This window comes from Schistocerca piceifrons, chromosome 3 (assembly GCF_021461385.2).
Source record: "Schistocerca piceifrons isolate TAMUIC-IGC-003096 chromosome 3, iqSchPice1.1, whole genome shotgun sequence".
In the NCBI taxonomy this organism is placed as follows: domain Eukaryota; kingdom Metazoa; phylum Arthropoda; class Insecta; order Orthoptera; family Acrididae; genus Schistocerca; species Schistocerca piceifrons.
The window spans coordinates 218,656,626-218,679,873 of NC_060140.1; the positions used below are offsets into that span (position 1 = coordinate 218,656,626).

Below are 23,248 nucleotides of genomic sequence, written 5' to 3' on the forward strand. Positions count from 1 at the left end.
TCGACATTGTGACACTGTAGTCCTTCCAAAAATGTCTCTTTCAAGGGCGTCCTGACTTCAATTTTAAGCGTGACAGTGCATTACCACATCGAACTGTACTGGTGGAGGAGCTTTTTCAATGAGAGGATATTTGGAAAATGGACTGGCCTACCCATTCTCCTGACTTAAATTCCATCAAGCAAGTGGGGCTTGCGCTGTGTACTGTAGCATGTCCATAAGCACCAATGACCATCCAGCACTTAACAACAATGGTGGAGGGATGGAATGCCCTACCACTACAACTCCTAACCAAACATCTGCCCACCATGAGAACATGTTGCAGACCACGCACTGCCATCCATGGCAATCCCGCACCCTATTAAGAACTGCGTACCTGTCTTTTGTGATGTCCAGGGGACCATTATAAAACACTGTGGCTTCCAGGGTCATTATTGTGCTTGAATAATAGTGTCATTTCCGTTCGTATCACCATGTACTTCTTTCAGTTACCTTATGTACAATACTGTAGCAGTTCTTCCCATGCATGGTCCAAGTTTCATCAAGCTGTGTTACTTGGCAGACACACATCATGTAAAATTTAATTTTGCATCCAAGTTTTGCATACCAGTGTATTACCAAAATGATCCGTCTGCCCCCGGTAGCCGAGTGGTCAGCGTGACAGAATGTCAATCCTAAGAGCCCAGATTCAATTCCCAGCTGGGTCGGAGATTTTCTCTGCTCAGCGACTGGGGGTTGTGTTGTCCTAATCATCATCATTTCATCCCCATCGACGCGCAAGTCGCTGAAGCAACGTCAAATCGAAAGACTTGCACCCAGCGAATGGTCTACCCGACAGGAGGCACTAGTCACATGACATTTCCATTTACCAAAATGATCCAACATGCCACTGAAGCATTCACTCTGCAGTTTTCAGATCAGATGAAAAGGCAGCCTTTCCCTTGGTGGAGGGAAGAGCAGTGCTCTGCAATCAGGACCCAGCAAACAGGTCTGTGTAGGTTCAAGTGTCAGCCATACAAGTGTATGCTCCATCTGTTCCTGGATGTTGTCACAGTGTTCATACACAGAAAGTTTGCTGTAAAGGATCCAGTCTGGTCTTTTTGGCACCACTTTGTCTAACAGGTGACTCCAGATCAGGAAGTGATCAATTGAGTGCAAGTCACTGAAGACTATCAATAAATGTAAAGCATGGTAATGGACCGTACTTGAATTATATCAGGTGATACTGAGGGAGTTGGGTTAGGAAATGGGACTATTACAGCAGTAGGTGAGTTCTGTTATTTGGGGAGCAAATAACTGATGATGGACAAAGTAGAGATAACATAAAATGCAGACAAGCAATAGCAAGAAAATGTTTACAAAAAGAGGAATTTGTTAACATCAAATATAAATTTAAATGTTAGGAAGTTATTTTCTGAAGGTACAGGTATGCAATTTACCAAAATGAAATGTGGATGTACATAAACAGTTCAGACAAGGAGGTAACCGAAGCTTTCATGATGCTATAGAAGAATACTAAAGATTAGATAGGTAGATCAGATAAATAATGAGGTGGTACTGAATCAAACTGTGGAAAAAAGAAATTTGTGGCACAACATAAATATGGCACATCTTGAGGCATTAAGGAATTTGCAATTTGGTAAATAAGGGAGGTGTATGGGGCCAGTAAAAATTGTAGAAGGGAGCCACGGCTTGACTACAGTATTCAAATGGATGCAGGCTACAGAAGTTATGCAGAGATGAAGAGGATTGCCCAGGATAGTTTAACAAAGAGGTCTGCATCAAATCAGTCTTCAGAACAAAGACCATACAATAATATTTATTCCGAACAGATGAGGTTCTAAACAGCTCATTCCCTGGAGCTGGTGGCAACATGAGTCCCATAATACATTATGTATCATCAATGAGGTGAAGTGGACAAGGGAGCTGTGTAACGAAGTCAATGTGAGACTCTTGGACTACAATTTTAAGAGAAGGCAGGAATACGAAGCATATGAATACCCTTTGATGGCTGTACATTGATGCACAAACTGCATGTGAAGAAGCAGAGAGAATAATAGCTGAGGAATGCTGCCCTCAGTTTTTTGGATCTGGACAAACTACCGTTAGAGCTCCCTGAAAGCTATAACAACCTAACACAAGGATATAAATCATTTAAAATATATTTTGTAAAATATGCCACATGTTTCCTGCGTGTAAGGAATTGCAGTTCTACCCATGCATCTTGATCTCATTTTTATTTCACTGGAGTATGGTAGCCATTCTACATATGCAACTTTAGTCACCAGCCTGTGGAGGATGAGTAAATTGTTGAAGTGCCGGAAATTTCCCTCAAGCACATTTTGATGTTCACCTATTCTACAGGAGAGTCACATCAGAAAAATGATTGTTGTGGGGTTTCCCCATAACTGTTGCCTCACTATATCTTCCTCTATGTGGAGGACAGTGTTGCTATACAAAGAGCTCATCTAGTGTTGTGGTTTCTTTCCCAGTCATCTATGTACAGTTTGCTGCTTTTTGGAAAAGAGAAATAAAAAGAAATAGACTACAGGAAATGGTGCAGAACTCAGACAGCTAATGATACGATAAAAAAGAATTAATTAAGTAGAAGTGAAACTAGTAACAGTTCATGAATTAAGTAAAAATGAAAATAGTAACAATTCATGAATTAAGTACACTCACTTTTGTGACATGGACCATCTCAAATGAGAGATTAAAATAACTGAGGCACCTAGAAGCAAAATGATGTAATTGGATTTTACTGCATTTTGAGAAAATGAATTGCACACTTCAGCAATTACATAGCATTCTTTCTGGCTGAATTTAATCTTACTTGCAATGTGATTTTTGACTTCATCTGTACAATGACTACTTACGCTAAAGACTGAAATCTGCTGGATGTGTACTACTTCTATAAAGTTCAGGGAATACTTAATAAGACATTGCGTGTACCTCCTTTGGCTTTCTCAGACACAAAAGAATGACACAAACTTAGTACAGAATTATTTTATGTTCTAACATAAATTAGTGCAAATATCCAAATTTATGTCTATTCTTCTCATTTAGAGGCTGCCTCAGAGATCATACCCATATATTCAAAGCATTCTTCTTTCTAAAGCTGCTGTTATCACTGATGACTGCTTTGAGTCTACTTTTTGTGAGGCAGATTTATGTAAAATGAATGGTAGTTTTTCTGGTATGAAATACTCCACAAGGTTCTTGTGTCGCCTGTGCTTTGAGACCTTAGTGGGAGCTCTTTTGGGAGAACAACTTTTCAAAGCTTCCTCAGTGACTGTGACCTCAGATCTAGTTCCTTAAAACCAAGAATGGTATTCATCAGCTGTTTACGAAACCATTTTATTGGTTCTCCTTTGTTGAAAAGCACCTGTACGAAGAATGTCTGCTCAGCAAGTATTTATGCTTAACTGTTTCAATCCCTGTACAGTTCACAGTCCATAGCCACAACTTTGCAATAATGTGGTTGTGGCTTTTTCCAACACAGCTGTAACTAAAGGCGTCAACATCCTTCACATGTGGAAGTAGTGTTAGCAAAAACAAAATAAAACAAACCCAAATTATGATTTCGATTTCACGGAATTTTCTGTTTTATTTTCTGCATGGACTTTTAGTACTGTTTATTGAGCATTTCAGAATAGCCTTATAAATTAGCTCTGCTTTATGAATCACCGGTAACTAATAACTGTAAAAAAAGTAAAAAAGAAATAGTAAAATATAGAGCAGCTAATACACTGTTAGCAGAACAATTAATCTTGAAACCTATTCATTCATGTTCTTGAGGCCTATTTTCTTATCCAGTTCATTCATGATTTTCCCCAAAATTATGCTTGAAAAAGATAAATTCTAAAACATTTTCAAGAGTAGAGTTCGCATCACATTCATATTTATCAATTCCAAATCACAAGGCACTGTCTGACAACGTTGCAGAAAAATTGGACTTTGCAATTATCTCATTTGGCCACTGTGCAATACAACTTAAATTAGACCTAGTACCTATTTTTGACACTGTAACTCAGCACTTGTCAGACTCACAATTTACTTGCCTTGTTCTCTCAACAAAGGACACCCATGCCCTTTCGGTACAGCACTCAACTCCGTACACCTGGAAACTGCACTTATCTGCACTGGTTTCTGGCACCTCAGTTCATACATATTGCTTGAAAATGTGCAGTTCAACCATCATATGACAGTGTTGTTGTTGTGGTCTTCAGTCCTGAGACTGGTTTGATGCAGCTCTCCATGCTACTCTATCCTGTGCAAGCTTCTTCATCTCCCAGTACCTACTGCAACCTACATCCTTCTGAATCTGCTTAGTGTATTCATCTCTTGGTCTCCCTCTACGATTTTTACCCTCCACGCTGCCCTCCAATGCTAAATTTGTGATCCCTTGATGCCTCAAAACATGTCCTACCAACCGATCCCTTCTTCTAGTCAAGTTATGCCACAAACTTCTCTTCTCCCCAATCCTATTCAATACCTCCTCATTAGTTACGTGATCTACCCACCTTATCTTCAGCAGTCTTCTGTAGCACCACATTTCGAAAGCTTCTATTCTCTTCTTATCCAAACTAGTTATCGTCCATGTTTCACTTCCATACATGGCTACACTCCATACAAATATTTTCAGAAACGACGTCCTGATACTTAAATCTATACTCGATGTTAACAAATTTCTCTTCTTCAGAAACGATTTTCTCGCCATTGCCAGTCTACATTTTATATCCTCTCTACTTCGACCATCATCAGTTATTTTACTCCCTAAATAGCAAAATTCCTTTACTACTTTAAGTGTCTCATTTCCTAATCTAATTCCCTCAGCATCACCCGATTTAATTTGACTACATTCCATTATCCTTGTTTTGCTTTTGTTGATGTTCAACTTCTTTCCTCCTTTCAAGACACTGTCCATTCCATTCAACTGCTCTTCCAAGTCCTTTGCTGTCTCTGGCAGAATTACAATGTCATCGGCGAACCTCAAAGTTTTTACTTCTTCTCCATGAATTTTAATACCTACTCCGAATTTTTCTTTTTTTTCCTTTACTGCTTGCTCAATATACAGATTGAATAACATCGGGGACAGGCTACAACCCTGTCTCACTCCTTTCCCAACCACTGCTTCCCTTTCATGCCCCTCGACTCTTATAACTGCCATCTGGTTTCTGTACAAATTGTAAATAGCCTTTCACTCCCTGTATTTTACCCCTGCCACCTTCAGAATTTGAAAGAGAGTATTCCAGTTAATATTGTCAAAAGCTTTCTCTAAGTCTACAAATGCTAGAAACGTAGGTTTGCCTTTTCTTAAACTTTCCTCTAAGATAAGTCATAAGGTTAGTATTGCCTCACGTGTTCCAACATTTCTACGGAATCCACACTGATCTTCCCCGAGGTCCGCTTCTACCAGTTTTTCCATTCGTCTGTAAAGAATTCGCGTTAGTATTTTGCAGCTGTGACTTATTAAACTGATAGTTTGGTAATTTTCACATCTGTAAACACCTGCTTTCTTTGGGATTGGAATTATTATATTCTTCTTGAAGTCTGAGGGTATTTCGCCTGTCTCATACATCTTGCTCACCAGATGGTAGTGTTTTGTCATGACTGGCTCTCCCAAGGCCGTCAGTAGTTCTAATGGAATGTTGTCTATTCCCGGGGCCTTGTTTCGACTCAGGTCTTTCAGTGCTCTGTCAAACTCTTCACGCAATATCTTATCTCCCATTTCGTCTTCATCTACATCCTCTTCCATTTCCATAATATTGTCCTCAAGTACACCACCCTTGTATAAACCCTCTATATACTCCTTCCACCTTTCTGCCTTCCCTTCTTTGCTTAGAACTGGGTTGCCATCTGAGCTCTTGATATTCATACAAGTCGTTCTCTTATCTTAATTTTCCTGTAGGCAGTATCTATCTTACCCCTAGTGAGATAAGCCTCTACATCCTTACATTTGTCCTCTAGCCATCCCTGCTTAGCCATTTTGCACTTCCTGTCGATCTCATTTTTGAGACGTTTGTATTCCTTTTTGCCTGCTTCATTTACTGCATTTTTATATTTTCTCCTTTCATCAATTAAATTCAATATTTCTTCTGTTACCCAAGGATTTCTACTAGCCCTCGTCTTTTTAACTACTTGATCGTCTGCTGCCTTCACTACTTCATCCCTCAGAGCTACCCATTCTTCTTCTACTGTATTTCTTTCCCCCATTCCTATCAATTGTCCCTTATGCTCTCCCTCAAACTCTCTACAACCTCTGGTTCTTTCAGTTTATCCAGGTCCCATCTCCTTAAATTAGCACCTTTTTGCAGTTTCTTCAGTTTCAATCTGCAGTTCATAACCAATAGATTGTGGTCAGAATCCACATCTGCCCCTGGAAATGTCTTACAATTTAAAACCTGGTTCCTAAATCTCTGTCTTACCATTATATAATCTATCTGATACCTTTTAGTATCTCCAGGATTCTTCCAGGTATACAACCTTCTTTTATGATTCTTGAACCAAGTGTTAGCTATGATTAAGTTATGCTCTGTGCAAAATTCTACAAGGCGGCTTCCTCTTTCATTTCTTCCCCCCAATCCATATTCACCTACTATGTTTCCCTCTCTCCCTTTTCCTATTGACGAATTCCAGTCACCCATGACTATTAAATTTTCGTCTCCCTTCACTATCTGAATAATTTCTTTTATCTCGTCATACATTTCATCAATTTCTTCATCATCTGCAGAGCTAGTTGACATATAAACTTGTACTACTGTAGTAGGCGTGGGCTTTGTGTCTATCTTGGCCACAATAATGCGTTCACTATGCTGTTTGTAGTAGCTTACCCACACTCCTATTTTTTTTATTCATTATTAAACCTACTCCTGCATTACCCCTATTTGATTTTGTATTTATAACCCTGTAATCACCTGACCAAAAGTCTTGTTCCTCCTGCCACCGAACTTCACTAATTCCCACCATATCTAACTTTAACCTATCCATTTCCCTTTTTAAATTTTCTAACCTACCTGCCCGATTAAGGGATCTGACATTCCACGCTCCGATCCGTATAATGCCAGTTTTCTTTCTCCTGATAACGACGTCCTCTTGAGTAGTCCCCCCCCGGAGATCCGAATGGGGGACTATTTTACCTCCGGAATATTTTACCCAAGAGGACGCCATCATCATTTAATCATACAGTAAAGCTGCATGTCCTCGGGAAAAATTACGGCTGTAGTTTCCCCTTGCTTTCAGCCTTTCGCAGTACCAGCACAGCAAAGCCATTTTGGTTAATGTTACAAGGCCAGATCAGTTTATCATCCAGACTGTTGCCCCTGCAACTACTGAAAAGGCTGCTGCCCCTCTTCAGGAACCACACGTTTGTCTGGCCTCTCAACAGATACCCCTCCGTTGTGGTTGCACCTATGGTATGGCCATCTGTATCGCTGAGGCACGCAAGCCTCCCCACCAACGGCAAGGTCCATGGTTCATGGGGGGGCATATGACAGTATGTGCTTGTAATATATAAATATAACATCATGTATTTAAAACCAATGAAGCACTTACACTTACAGGCAACTGGGTAAGAAAGAGCTACTATGTTGGAGATAGAATCCTTTTGTCACTGTGACTAATGGACTAGTTCAGAAAGTCACATGGTTGGGATGCTGTAAGACCTTGCACTGGCTTAAGTGAGACACAATGGACAAAACATGTAATTAGTGCATATCACGGTAATTTTGAGTCATCTGACTCTCTGTCTCTGAGGTCATGACAGCACTAGTCTTTTCACCTGCCACCATGTCAAGAGTTAGTATATCAATTTAGGCAAAGTCAGTGCCATGAGAGTCTATTGCTATAGGCAACAACACACCACTGGGAAGGAGCATTGTTGGCTACTAATGAGTGTCACAGCAAACAGATACAAGAGACAGTAATGGGGGACTACAACTACCAGTGGACTTGGGTAACACCAAGTAGCCACTTCTGTACTACGGGGTACAAAGCCACTGTCCCACATGAGTAGCTCTGATCTTAGCATGTTACAAGGCACCAAAATTGCCACAGCTACAGGTGCTATTGGATGCTGTAGACAATGAAGAAGTAGTCCCAGAACGATTGGCACATGCCAAAGGCATGATATGATTATGGCAGAAACCATTTGAGGCAATGTACCCAGTATAATATTCTCCTGTGAAGAATGGAAGAAATTAGGCACCTGATATATCAAATTCACTTACAGCACCTTGCAGAAAATCCACCCTGCCAAATAACCTTTATGGGCAAAGCATTTCATACACCTGTAACTACTGTTCACCCGATACCATGTGTAAATGTAGGCTTTCCGGTGTATATTTATGATGAAAAGCTCCCATGTTTCGAGCCAGGTGACAGTGCTCAAATAAAACATTTTAACAAGTGTTATACGCAACATTTTTGCCAGTGGGTATTTCAAAATTTCCATCAGACATCAGACCCAAAAGTTTTCATTAACTGACACCATACTGGACTTTGTCAGGGGTCTTACTAGTGGCTTGCTGTTTTGAGACATCCTTCTCACAGACTTTCAAGAGAAATAAGAGCACATCTGAATTCATCCATTCATACCTTCACTGTTGAAAATGAAGAAAAACCTTCACCTGTCTTGGGTGAATTTCTGTTGTTACAGAATAGCATGGAGAGCTGCATCAAACCAGTCTCAGAACTGAAGACCACAACAACGACACAGAATGTGCAAAACAAAGGACGTTATTCTAGCATAGAAATTAAAGTTCACCAATCAGAATCAATCTCTCTCTCTCTCTCTCTCTTTCACACACACACACACACACACACACACACACACACACACACACACGTGTGTGCACCCACACACACATGCACATACAAACTACGATGAAGTGGCATTTAAAGAAAAGTTAACAATATAGTCTACACCAAAGATGCAATGTTGGACCATAATGATGGACATAATGATAATTAGCATCTTGTGCAGGAACTAGCAGTTTATAAATATAACATCTTTTCCATATGTAGGTGGAGGGGGGACAAACTTAATATTTGACTGCACAACTGCAATGACTATGGCAAGTAACAGTTGTAAAATATCTAGTTGAAAAAAACGATAAGACTTTTTTGTACAAATTTAATGCAGTTTAATTTTGTACTGGGAAATATTTTTGAACATAAACAGTTGACATAAATGCCAGACCACCCTCACCAGTCATGATTTCCAGTATGTTGCTCATGACACTCCAAACTATCACTGCACAAAAATTTGTGAAAACTGGAAATCTGTGGTAAGATCCTATGGGACCAAACCACTGAGGTCATCAGTCACTAAAAAAAATTTGTGAATACAAAAATTTTTGCCCCCCAGGTGACCTCATTTGGTGTTTGTTGACAGGGCTAAAACCCTGGTTCAACACACTCTTGAGTCAGAGAAGACAAAAAGGTGTGCAGTGCATTTCATCACAGTTTTGTTTCAAATACTTATGTATTATGGACTATCTGAGACAGAAAATCTCCACTGAAGAAGCAAAGGTGTCAATATTGAGAAGTGAAAAAGGAATTCCACTGTTAAACATGGAGGAGTGTTGTATCTTCGAGCTACTCCAGGCAGATACATCCCTTCTCACATCAGTGTGTTTACAGTTGTCAGGCAAGATAGTGAGAGACCCAAGTCTGGTTGACTGTTCAATGAAAGTTGCCTCCAGTGAAGGAACTACTTTGCCACACCTCCCACAGACACCAACAAGGGACAGTGATGACATCATCCAGCCAGGAGAGCCCATGGATGATCAGCTCATTTCCTCTGGCAATGACAATCAATCATGGATACAATCTAGCCATCCGTGTGACGTTATAAGCTATGGCCTGAGAGATGTAGAGCCAGTTGCATTCTTAAGTCACATTCTACAGTCAAAAGTCGTGTTCGCCAACAATCATTGTTACAAAGTTGCCACAAGTGCCATGGACTATTGAGAGATGCCATACTGGAATATGTCCTGTCAGTAAACATACTTGTTATTGGAACAACCATAGCCCAAGTACTGCATTTCTGTAAAGGACTTAGTCTCTGGAGAACAGTGCTACTGGTGATAATTTGTCAAGGACTACATTTCTGTTGTGTGGATATTTTAGCAACAGAGTTCATGTTAAGGTATTTTGTGAGTTACAATAAATAACTTATTTTAGTTGGAGTAATTTATTTGTGTATGTGCCCTGGTAAACCCTGCCCTTCAGGTGGCCCCACAACCAGAAATGACGGAGTGAGATCTAGTGATAATGCTGAATAAGCATTTGGAATTGATTGGCTGATAATTCGATCATATCCAAATGTGTTTTGGAGAAGTAATTGAATTCGTGAGCGATGTGTGGTGGGGCTCCATCTTGGATGAAAACTGTTGAGTTCAATGCCTCTCTCTGCTGTAGGGCTGGTATGACATGCTGGCAACCATATTGCAGTAACGCCGGCCAGTTACATTACACGTCTTTGGTCCTTGAGCTCCAACCTGTTCAAAAAAGAATGTTCACCTCACCCGTCAGAGAAAAATGAGCTTTGTCTGTCCAAAGGATGGTCCAGTATCGGCCCTCATCAACTTCAAACCTTGCGAGAAAGTGGAGAGCGAAGTCAACTGTCATGACACAGCACGCGTATAGCTTGACAATTGGGAATTGCACACAGCATTGTCTGCCATAGCAACAGCAATTCCATCAACCACCTGTGGTGCAAGCAGCCATTGCCCTCTTCCTGGAGCGATGTCAAGTTCTCCAATTGATTTGAACTTCTTCATGATGCTCCACACAGCAGGTGGAGAAAGAGAGCCCTTCCATAATCCTTTCAGCCGGCAATATTCACGAAGTGCAGCTGCAGCATTACTGTTGTTTTGATCATAGAGCTTCACTAATAATGCCCTGGTACTTTTGTCCAAGCTCATGTTGACATGTCAACAAGTGCACTGTGACTGGTCAGATGTGTGAGACTATGAATCACAGTGATTGATCATGGCACCTGGTGGCCACATTTGGAACTGGACAGTGACACTGTGACGCATGGAAATCATGCATCCCATACTCAGGACTAGTTTCCATGTTATATTGTGGTAAACAGGGAAAGTTTAATTATAACCACCCAGTATTATATGGTCCATACAATCAAATGCTTTTAATAAATCACAGAAAATGCCTACTGCCCTATACCTGTTGTATAGCCCTGCTAGTGTGTCACACAAAGATAATACATAGCATTTTCTGTGGTTAGTCCTTTTGTGAAACCAAGCATTGTCTAACAGCAAATTATGTGTACTAAAATTTGCCACTATTCCCTGCACATTTCTTTCTCAAAAACTTTTGAGACACTAGTAACAAAGAAATTGCCCAGTAACTGGCTACTATATCTTTTGAATCCTGGTATAAAGTAGTTTCATTGATGGCTATTTTAATCAATCTGGAAAATGATCACACCTGAAAAACACAGTGCACAGGTGACTAAGTAAAGAGAAAAAATATGGTACACTGATTTTCATGATACTGCTTGAAATTTCATCGTACTCATGAAAGTCTCTATTCTTTAATGATGTAACAACTGATGAAGTTCCATTTTTGCTGATTTACTATAGCTGCATTGATACAATTGCCTTGGAACACCAGTTTTCAAGAGTTCTACATATTCACCTATACTAACAACATTTTGATTTAACTTGCTAATTACTGACAACAAGTGATTATTAAATATTTTGCACAACTCTGGTGGATGACTAACAGTTTCATACTGAGACAAGAGAAGTGAAATATGTTGAGCACCCATATTCCACTCTGATACCAAATAGTTTTCATTATGTTCTGCATGCTTTCTAGTCTCTTGGTGTAATGGAATGTTTTAGCCTGTGTGATATCCCTCAGCACTTTGCAGTATTGCCTGTAGTAAAATTCTGTAACAGTCCTTCACATTATGATACAGGTCCCGTTTTCTCCTACTTATATTCTAATGCCATTAGTCATCCAAATTCGATGTTTATTAGTGCTACATGTATTAATATTAACAACTATAATTAATATTAACACCTATTAATATTAACAGGAAAGTGCTATTAACAGGAAAGTGCTATTAAGAGGAAAGTGCTATTAAAGAAAGTGATAAAGGTTTGAAGAAATGTATTATATTTGTCATTCAAATCATCTGTATTGTAGACTTGTTGCCACATTAGACCTCTGAGACTGGCCTTAAATGTCTGCTCTGCAAATGGCTTCTTATCTCTAAGTCTTTCTTTTACTACCTTGCGATATGACTCTGCCTTTATTCCTGTCAATGTTACCATTTGTAAATCACTGTCAGACAACCCATTACTAATTTTCCTCACATTGCACCCATCAAGTAGAGAAGAAGCTACACAGATACTGTCTATGATTGTGCCAATGTTTTCCTGAACTGTAGTTGGAAAGTATACTATCTAAATGAGGCTGTAAGCTTCTAGGAACAAAACAAATTGCCAACCAGCTTTTGGAAAACAAAAAACCATTTGGAAACCCTCCAAACCAAATTCCAAAGTAACTAGGAATGAAGAAGAAGAAGAAACTACAAGCACCTCTTCCCCTCACCACATGTGGGTTAAACAGGGCAATTACCAAGCAACTCTAAAGTAAGGAAGACTCAAGCTTAAACAATATCCTAGAAAAACATTTGGGAACTAAAACCATACAATGACTACTAGAACTCTTCAAAAAAGTGGAGAGCTCCCTAATGACTGGAGTAAAGCCAAAGATCATCGCTATGCTCAAATCAGAAAACACATCTAACAATCCTGGATGCTTCCACCCTGTATCTTTCACATCCCACATTTGTAGGATCCATGAGAAAATGATACTATTCTATCTATCATATGTATTAGCAGAACACCCCCCACCCCACACTCCCCTTTTTCATTCAACAGGCTGGTACCTGTTCTGGAAAATGAAACACTTTGCAAATATTAATCCTCACACGACGTAATTGCGAATGGCTGGACAAATCGTAAAATCACTGGTGTGACATTAATAGATCACATCACACCCTATGGTTCAGATTAATCTTACCATAATGGTTATTTTAGAACACTGCGACTCCATATTAATTGAATACAAATATAGATAAATCCGGCCAGTCACTCGTGAAATATTTATTTATTTCAATAAACTAATTCATGATTCTTTTCAGACTCATCTTCAGATAGAACATGCACAAATTATGCATTTAGATTTGTAGCATGATAATGTATAATGTCTTGCAACAGTAAGGGCAGTAATGCTGTTAATATCCAACTGGCAGGATCCACTTTCATTACTTATCATCCACAAAATTAATCACTCAGTGCGTCATAAATACACCAGTGTATAAGCATGTGTTGCACAGCAGTACAAGTTTTCTTACACTCAGTCAATTTTAAAATCACCTTGGGCTTCAATACTAACCAGGGTGGGAACTTACTCCAACCTGTCAATCAATTTTTTTTAATATTTGCCAAAGCTAAACTTCCAAGCTCCCCATCAGTCCAAATTGCAAATGTCGCAAATGGCTTGGTTACTCTTCTCTGAATCACAAACATGTGCTCTACAGTCATTACAGTAATTATGCTAGACAATGTCATCTGTAATGCTGACTGCACTTTGCATAAATGTTGACCCATGAGTAGCGCTCTTCTGCTTTCAAGTGTGACAACCATGGAGTTTTCCATCAACAATGAAGATGTCATATTACCAAGAGGTATCATAAGCTTTTTCAATGTAGAAAAAGATGCAAATGAAGTGTTGCCTGAATAGAGACGGCTCTTATATAACAGCCTCAATGTGAGTTAGGCTGTCAAAAGTTGAACAGCGCCTCCTCAACTACCTCTAAGAGGGAGATGGGGAAAGTCTGGTACCAAGAAGCAACACCAAATGGTGGTTTACCATCTGTGTCATCACAGCAACACTGCAATAGTTGGATGACAATGTAGAGATCTTCTTGTAACTTATATTTAAATGTTGCAACATGCTATACAGAATAGTATTCAGCCCTGAAGCTGTATCATTAGATATTGATGCACAGGATCTCAATGCCCATATGGAGAAGGCAGGGCAGGAAGAATGATTGGAGTTTAATGTCCCATTGATAAGGTCATTATAGCTGTAAATTAGGAAGTGAGATTTGTAAAATTCCTGGCTGATGGAGCTGAAGTCCAAATGCTCCCTTTATGAAATCAGAAAGTAGAATCTTGGGTATTATTAGATGTTATCTGGCAAAAACAGTCTGCCATTTCTCAGATCATGTCACTGGAAGAGGACAGAGGTCTCCCCCCCTTTCAGCATAGCAGTGACCGTGGTCCTCCTTTGCTAGAGAGCCTTCTGATTAACTTTCTTACTATGGTTGTTGAAGTAGAATGGTTGAGTGAATTCAGTAACTTCCGCCACATCTGCTACTGTCACATTTAACTGCAGCAGAGGCGTTTACTCTTGCTTCATGAAAGGCTACAAGATTTTCTGCTGATAGCTGCCACTTATTGTAGGGAGACAGTCCTCAGTCCACTAAAGGGCAAGATGTCTTCTAAGCAGTGCAGACAATCTTGGTATTGATGCTTATTAATTTTATCCATATTTTACAGTTGTGTATGTGACTGTATTCAATACACAGGAAAGTATGAATAATAGTGCACATGATGTGCAGTGTCAGAAACATATTGTATGATACAGCAAAACATGGATTTTATCAGATCGTGGATGCTATCGTGGTGTTCTTGCACAGCTAATTAGCTGGTTGTTTAGTATCCAGTTCACCCTGATAAGCCTCCATCAGATAATGCCATAAAGTGTTATTGGTAAACTAAACAGAGTTTTCAAGACTTACTTTGGGCCTGAAACAGGAAGTTTGATCTGTGTACTGCCAGTTTCAGCTTACGGGAATGATATGGATTATCAATGCACAAATCTTTCAAAAAATCTGTACTGATCAACAAGCAATGAACAGATACCTGTTGGGAATTACTACAAGAGCCAGGAAAATAAATGAAACACTGGACAGACTGAAATGGAAGATATAATAATGACAGTAATGAAAATGATATGGAGATGGGTGGGACAAATAACTAGGGATGTAGATGGTACATGCATCAAGGAAGATCTTTGCTTCCATCTAGAGGGTAAGAAAACACCAAGATAACAACCTAAAGTAAGGAGAGTAGACAACATTGTTAAACATGGAAAAGTAATGTGTATGTGTATAGCTGGAACTGATAGAATAAGGAAAAGTCTAAAGGTCTTTATCTGCCTGTGGATTTCATATTGTCAAATGGATGCTGCTACTGATGATGAATGAAATGACAGGTCAGACAGAAATAAAACTTAACATAAATCATCCTACAAGGAGCCAATGAAAACTGCATACTGATGAACTGAACACAAGAACCAGAATGTATTAAATAAGATAAATAAAGCTACAAACAGCTGTAATACAGCTCACAAAAAGCATCTCAAAAACTAGCATATGTGACACCATTGGTTTGGGCTTATGCCTGCAGCTGCCTGATAAGTAGAAGTATTCCTATCTTTACATGACTGAAATAATTAAATTAGTCAGATGCTGCCTGCCTGTTCAGATACCACAGACTATTTCTCAAAATTTGGCATTTGTGGCACAGTAATATGTATGGAAACAATAATGGTGAAGACTAACAATATCTGGAAATAATTCTGCAATCAGTGTTGCAAACTGAACAGTATAGCCACAAGTGCATTGACAAAATGGGGAGAGAAACCAATAAAACAACTCATACTGGAAACAAAATAAATGTACTGAGGACACCCTGTACACTTGAATTATATGATTATATAATAAAAATAACAAATTATGAATGTGAATTTATTTCAGAAATAGTAAAAGTGCAGAATGTAACATAGCAGAAAAATCAGAAGGGTGCAGCAAATGAGATTCTTCTTTCAGTTTTGGAGGTAAGGATTTCAACAGTGAAAAGTATTGTGGAAATTAAAAAAATAAATAAATAAAAATGGAAAGTCAAAATTTTAGGAAGTTGTCAGAAACATAAGACATAAACAAATTATTGGAATTCCACATCAAGTAACATTCAAGTCATTCAGATAAAGTAGAAAATTGTAATATGACAGTTAACATTCATGCTAAACTTACTTTACTGGTTGTTACAATTTACATTCTGTCCTGTGTATCATTCGCCTCTCCATCATTTATGTGGTCCAAATGATTTCCCTTTCTCCCTATTATCTTTGCTAGCTACCTACAAATTTCTCTCATTTGTGCTTTATATTTTGTTTTTAAAAAGGAAACTTTAACTTTCAAGAGTCTGAGTTTTCTTTCCAACCGTTTATACTGGCATTTTACATAACTTAGTAGCTTTATCTTACGCTTTCATGCATCTGTGTGTGCTCCACAGATCTCAAGCTTTAATTGCATAATTGCATTGCTGAGGCTGTTTGATGAAAAACACACACAGTGTGGAGGAATGTGTAACACGGAAACATGACAGTCTGCAGCATAACTGGCAAAAGAATGCAACTCAACATGTCCCGGGCTGGAATATGCATGAATTAATATGATCTTAAAAGATACACATAACATAAGTGACTACCAGAATATAACCTAAAATGTAAAAAAAAAATGTGGGGAAAAATACATAACTTAAAAATGAGAAACAGTTCAGTATAAATTTCTCAGATTTCTCAACATATAAGCTCATTAAGAAGGCACAAACTTGCAATGAAAGTCACTCTCACAAACATCTACCAAAGTTTCAGGGTGACATCTGTGTCTTATAGACGAGGGTAGGGATGGGAGCAGGGCAGATGGCCACACTCAACTTCAAACGTGACCAGTGTCAGCCTGCACCTCATGTCCCATCTGCATGTCTCTCAATTAAGTGCATTCACAATGCTTAATGGATGGTATCATGTCCTAAGCAGAGCTGTTGATAGGCATACAGAGAATACTAAATGAGCTCTGGTGAGGACTGTTATTGGCCATAATACATTTACGTCAACCTTGCAAAGAACATACAGATGGTATGTCAGGTAGAGCCTGACTGACTTTGTGCCAGGATTGAATACAGTCTCTCCACTCCATCCACCTGCCCCACAACACTGAAAGGAGGCAGCATTGCCTACATTTAGATCACACAGGTGCCAGACAAGCAGAGTGACACTCTTCACAATATGAATTGTTTTGACTATGGTTACTTTAAGACACAAGTATGGACAGTATCCCTAAAGGTTTACAGTATTTAAGTAGCAGCTCCAGCTCCATACAATTTTATTACCAAATGTTTCAACAAGTGAAAAGTTGCACCTTTAAAGAGAGTTTGTATAATCATGTCCTAGAACAGTTGTTTCTGAAGTATGAATGTGATAGTGAGTGATGCTGAATCTGAATTTGGAGCTGCTATTCAACTACTGTATACTAACCTATACATCACACGTTTTCAATTAGCTCGCCCAGGTAGAAATGCAAGAATTTTATACTAGTTCAGCTCACTGGGTAAAACAATTACATCATATCAAGCAAAGGTTTTTCCGCCATTTTACAAGCAGCAATGAATATTTCTAATATATTACCTCTGAACACTTTCTTCAATGAAGGCCTCCACTTCAGGAAAAGGGTCATCTGGTCTTATGTACAAAGTCAATAATTTGACATCAGAGTTTTTATTTGGAAAATGCTTTTGCATTACTGCATGCACCAAATGCAGAAGAACAGTGCAGTCTTTTCCTCCATTGAAATTCAAAAAGAGCTGTGGTAGAGTATACTTCTGGAAACATGTTTCAAGTACCTGTAAACAGACATTATGTACTGATTCTTCTGGGAACCAACAGATCAAAACATATGCAAACATGGATAAAATCATGATAACTATCATTTGAGCTACGGTAAAATGTGAGTACATTACAAAATTTTTGTCAACAATGGAAACTTGTTATGGAACAAGAACAACTGAAATGGTTAAATTGCTACTCATCACACAGAGGGGGCACTGAATGGAACACAGGCAAATGGAAAGAAGACTGCTAGATATTATCAGCTATCAAACTAAGTCCATCATCAAATGTACACACACACACATCAACCGTCATTTCTGGAGGTTACGATCTGATAGGTGATAATATCTAGCAGTCTTCTTTCACTACACTTGTCAGCCACAAAACACCTCCTCTATGCGTGAGTACCAATCTACCCGTTTTAATTGTTGTTACAGATTTTCAACAATATGAAAGGGTTTATTTTGGTATCCTTGAAAAGATGTAGTGCATTTTGAAAACACAAGTAAAAATTAAAAAATAAATAAAATCTCTGTTGGTCCATTACTGCCAGGGACATTGGCTAGTTTGTACTTTTCAATTCAATAAACTTTACCAACAGCTATACGGCTTGATGACTCTATGCCAACTACAGCTAAATGGCTGAAAAGTATGTACCAGCCGATGTCCCCTGGCCGTAATGGACCAATAGAAATAAAATAAAATATCTTAAAGTGAACAGTTGTTGGTAAAGTTTATTGAATTGAAAAATAAATAAAAATAGTTGGCAATTTGTGGTGTTCTGTACACTGGCAAAAATTCATCAGAATGAATGCTACAATAGATATTTGCTAACTGCTTTTCTCCACAGTGAAGCAGTAAATTCTCTGAAAAGCTTTTTGCTATATAATTGGCACATTAAATCAGCAATATCTCAATCATGAAAATTAAATGGACTACAGAATTTTGTACTGTTAATAATCTTTTGATAAAAAGAAATCAATACCAATCTGCAAGCCCTGCTGAAACCTCCCTCAAAGCTGCACCTTATAAGTATGTCTTTTGAAAGAAATTCACTTGCAAAGAGAAGAGTAACTGTTGTTACACTATGCTTATTCTCATGTGTGGCTCTTTTTTTATTGGTTTACATGCTTGTAACTAGGATGAGAGACAACACACACAATGATAAACAACTGAATTCTCATGCATGAAATGTTACCTACCTTTCCCTGAAAGCTACAGACCAAGGTGAATTAAACACTGCACTGCTTCTATAACTATCTAAAAGCTTTGATCTGATCAATTATACACTGCTGCTAAGAAAATTATACACACATGGTATCCAAACTAGTTGCCTACAACTGGTTTAAGTTGAATCTTTCAGCCAATCTATTTAGGCCCTCTGTTACTCTTGATTTTATAAATGATTTCCTATATAATTTACTGACAGTAGAGCCAGTGCTGTTTGCATATGATATTAGCCTTTTAATTAAAAAGAATGCAATGAAGATGATTCACAGCAGAAGGTCTCTCTAACAACAAGAGATACAGAAAATGGTCTACAACAATAGCACAGTGGTAAATGACAAGAGAATGATATAGATGAGCTTTAGGGATGTAAGAACAATAGCCTGATACAATATCATGCTAGTGCTAGAATTAAAGGAGCTTTAGTGATAAACAAACATGGTACACAATGTTTCAGGCAATTTGGTTAGATCATAATTTAAGATGGAGGAAAACATTGAATTATTGAACAAAATGTTGAGTAAATGCTGTATTGTTATGTCTTATGCTGTAGTTTTCCAGAGGTATGTGCCACCAATGTCTATGCACAACTCATGTAATTCCTTAAATAACAGGTCGGAGGTTTGTGGGCATGGAGCTTTTGCCCACAGCATCAAAGATGTGTTTATTGGGTACATCAGGTGAATCTGGTAACCAAGGCATCAACTTGAGTTCACTGTCGTGCTCCTCAAACCACTGCAGCACAAATCAGGCCTTAAGACATGCACATCTATTCTGCTGGAAGCTGCCACTTCTGTCGAGAAAGATATCGAGTATGAAGGGATGCAGATGGCTCTCAAAACATTTATGTAGTCCTCAGCTGTAAGTGTGCCTTTTATTACTACCACAGGTGACATGGAAGCCCAGGTGAACGCCCCCACAGTATATTAATGAACTAACTGGCCTGTGTCCGAGGTAAGGTGTATGTTTCGAGCAGCCATTCACCTGGATTACAGTGTATCCAGATATGACGATTGGCCTGGTGTAACAAGACAAGGGATTCATCAAGCCAGGCAAAATATTTCTGTTGATCCACGGCCCTATATAGATGATCCTATGCCAACTGCAGTCATAATTGGCGATGTCGTTGGTTCAACATAGGAACACTTAGGGGTTATCTGATGCAAAGCACCACGTTCAACAAGATACACTGGTAGGTACTTCGTCATCTGATACAGTGTGGATTGCCACCTGCCTGTTTTACAGAGTGGATAAGCCCTCAGCCATTCAATGATCAGTGGTGGACATTTAACACCTTGTCCCCTACTTGTGGTTTCAACGTCCTTCAACCACATTCCATAGATGTTCATGACAGTAGGATATGAACTGCCAACCAGATTTGCTGTTTGAGCAATTTTTGCTCCTGCCATAACACAATTTTGATATTACTTATATTCTGTGTATTGTAAATGAATTTTCAAACCAACTTGTATATATCATTGCACAAAATGATCATAGAATGAATAAATATAATTTTTAGTCCATGACTCTTACACATGAGGCTGTTTCAAAAATCGTATCTAAGGCACTTCTCAACTTTGTATGGTTATTGCTAAAGTCATCTATCTTCCTGCAATAGTAAGGTAAGTGTGTGATTCTGAAGTTCCTCTAATGTTTTATTATTTCTTTATTCTCTCAATAATTCATAGTAGTTTAATGGTTTCATCAATTCATCAAATGTTCCAGCAAATATAAATACTGAAAAGTTATGAATATCATTGTGTAAGTATCTGGTATTTCAATAATGGCATCTTGTCCATCTAGCCTTACAGTATATCATGCTGTATAGGCATGCAATCAATTTGGTTAAAAGTATGTGGAGTAATAGGCTGTTCAAGACACTAAATAGGCAACAGATATTAGTGAATAGAGAAAAATAAATTTTGACTCTTGCTTCCTGATGGTCCAGAGGAAAATCTCTCTCCATCTCCTGCAAAATAAAGCACTAAAAATAAGCCCCTGCACATTACTAATGCAACAGCCATTGTCTTGTTGGATCTAGAGAAAAATAAGAACCACAAATGTATTCTTTTAACTGGTATATCGTATGTTATATAGTTGGTGTCTGCAATGGTTTTATTTTTATGTATTGGTCATGAAGGCATTGTATTCTTTAACAATATGTCATTTAATTGTTGTGGGTTGGTATCTTAGATTGTGTTGTATGTCTATAGGTCTACAAATGCCTATCAGTGATGACACTTATACTGAAGACTGCAATACTCTTGTTGTTCTGTTTTGCACATTTTTTTATGATGGTTAAGGTGATAGCCTGACCCACAGCATGGATAATGATAGTTAGACTAAATTGTGAAGGCAGCATGGAAGATGCCACTCTTATATATAGTGTAGTCCTTCATTACAAATACATCCCTGGTGAAAATGTCTGTTTTTTATGGGGATCTGATTTTTCCAAGATTTTAGTATGTTTCAGGGTATTAAAATCCTTATTACTTTACTTTGAGGTTTTTGTTTTTCTACTGTTTCCATGTTGTTAGTGATGTCACCTATTGGTTGGTTCGCGAGGCTCATACCATAATGTTAACAATTTAATCTGTCTGCCAGCATGGTGCGATGTTACTTACTAATCTCATCGTATCTGATTTTGTTCTGATGCAGCCACTGCTTGTTAAAGGTACATACAGTTTGAACCTCTTGTTACTAAATTATTGGGTGTGGCATTTGTCACTGATAACTTTTATGATTATAACAGCAGCTCTCTATTAGACTACATGAAATAAAAATATAATACAACATTAGCCCCATTTGAAACCACCAGTTATAATAGAAAATTCAAACAATATTGAGGGTGATACGTTTGCACTGGCCAACACTAAGACAGCATAAAGAGGTCTGCCGAAAGGCAGGATGATTAGGGTTTAATATCGAATCAAAAATATGGTCATTAAGAGATGGCATATATGCTCTGATTAGGAAAGTAAATCAGTCACACATTTTTCAAGAGGCATCCTGGTTTTCAACTTGCTCAAATCAGGGAAACCACTGAAAACGAACTTTAGGATGTCTCAGTGGAGATTTGTAGCTTGACCCTCTCAAATGCAGCTCCGCCGTCTTAACCATAGCGTCTAATAACATGGTGTGACAGCTGAAAATAAATGTATGGGGCTCTTAAGTTACTACAGATGATTTTTAATTGTTGCCTTTCCATGGGAATTGGATGTGCATTTTTAAGTACTGTAGGGTAAGTAAGATAAGTTCATACATTAGAGTAAGATGATAAATCATTGGGCATATTTTGCTACTTTCTAGATGAAAGTGAATTTTCTGACACCTTCGGTTGGTCATGTCCAACTTTTCATGTGTAACCAGTATCCTCTTTCACCAATTTTACCAGAGTTTACTGCTTACATATATTAGATGCCGGCATATTAATACACAGAAATGCAGTTTAAATTGTAAGATATCATAATAAAGGTACTTGCTAATCTCCATTCTTACGTGTACATTCCTAGTGCAGCAGGTACAACATGTACACTATCATTCCCCCTTTCTCAGTCATTCCACACTCAAATATTCCATAGGAAGAATGGGTTTCTGTAAATTTCTGTACAAATGCAAATTATTCTGTTTCACCATCATGGCCCTTTTGTGAGATGTATGTTGAAGAAATTGTAATTCTAATCCTTTTGAGAGATGTACATTGAAGAAATTGTAATTGACTAATGTTGTGAAGCACCTTCTTGGAATTCCCGTCACATATAACTGTCTTGTAACATCTGGTTGGCTATTTCTGTATTAGTCTCGTGGTGACCAAAGGAACTGGTGACTGAACATACACATTAGCTTTCCTTTGAATATTCTACTATCTATCTTCTATTAACTCTACCTAGTATGCCACCAAATCCAATAAACAATAAACCAGAACTCACTGAACTATGGTTTTGAAAACTATCTTGTTTGTGAATGGGTTCTTCAAACGGTTGCAGCCAACTACCTGTCTTCTTCTATCCTCTTCTCAGTAAACACATACTCATATCTCTGTATATGATTTGTTTTTCTCACTTTAAGCTGACTGAGTCTGTATCATTGTCTAATGAGCCCAGGAAAAATAAATTACTGATAAGGATGAATCACACTGACTTTAGGTTCTTCAATGAATCTTAGTCTGGCATTTGCCTTTCCCACAACTAGTTTTATGTTATCAATGTTACCCTAGTGATTATATTAATATCAAATGTCTAAT

General features: G+C 38.3%; 1 protein-coding gene across 1 annotated transcript in view; it reads right to left on the minus strand.

The window, feature by feature from the left end:
• Positions 1 to 23,248, minus strand: part of LOC124789915 (FAD synthase-like) — an 87,618-nt gene that overhangs the window by 56,237 nt on the left and 8,133 nt on the right. Inside the window, exon 2 of the mRNA XM_047257433.1 lies at positions 17,578 to 17,792. Coding sequence (XP_047113389.1) covers positions 17,578 to 17,792 — 215 coding nt within the window. The remainder of the gene's footprint in view (positions 1 to 17,577; positions 17,793 to 23,248) is intronic.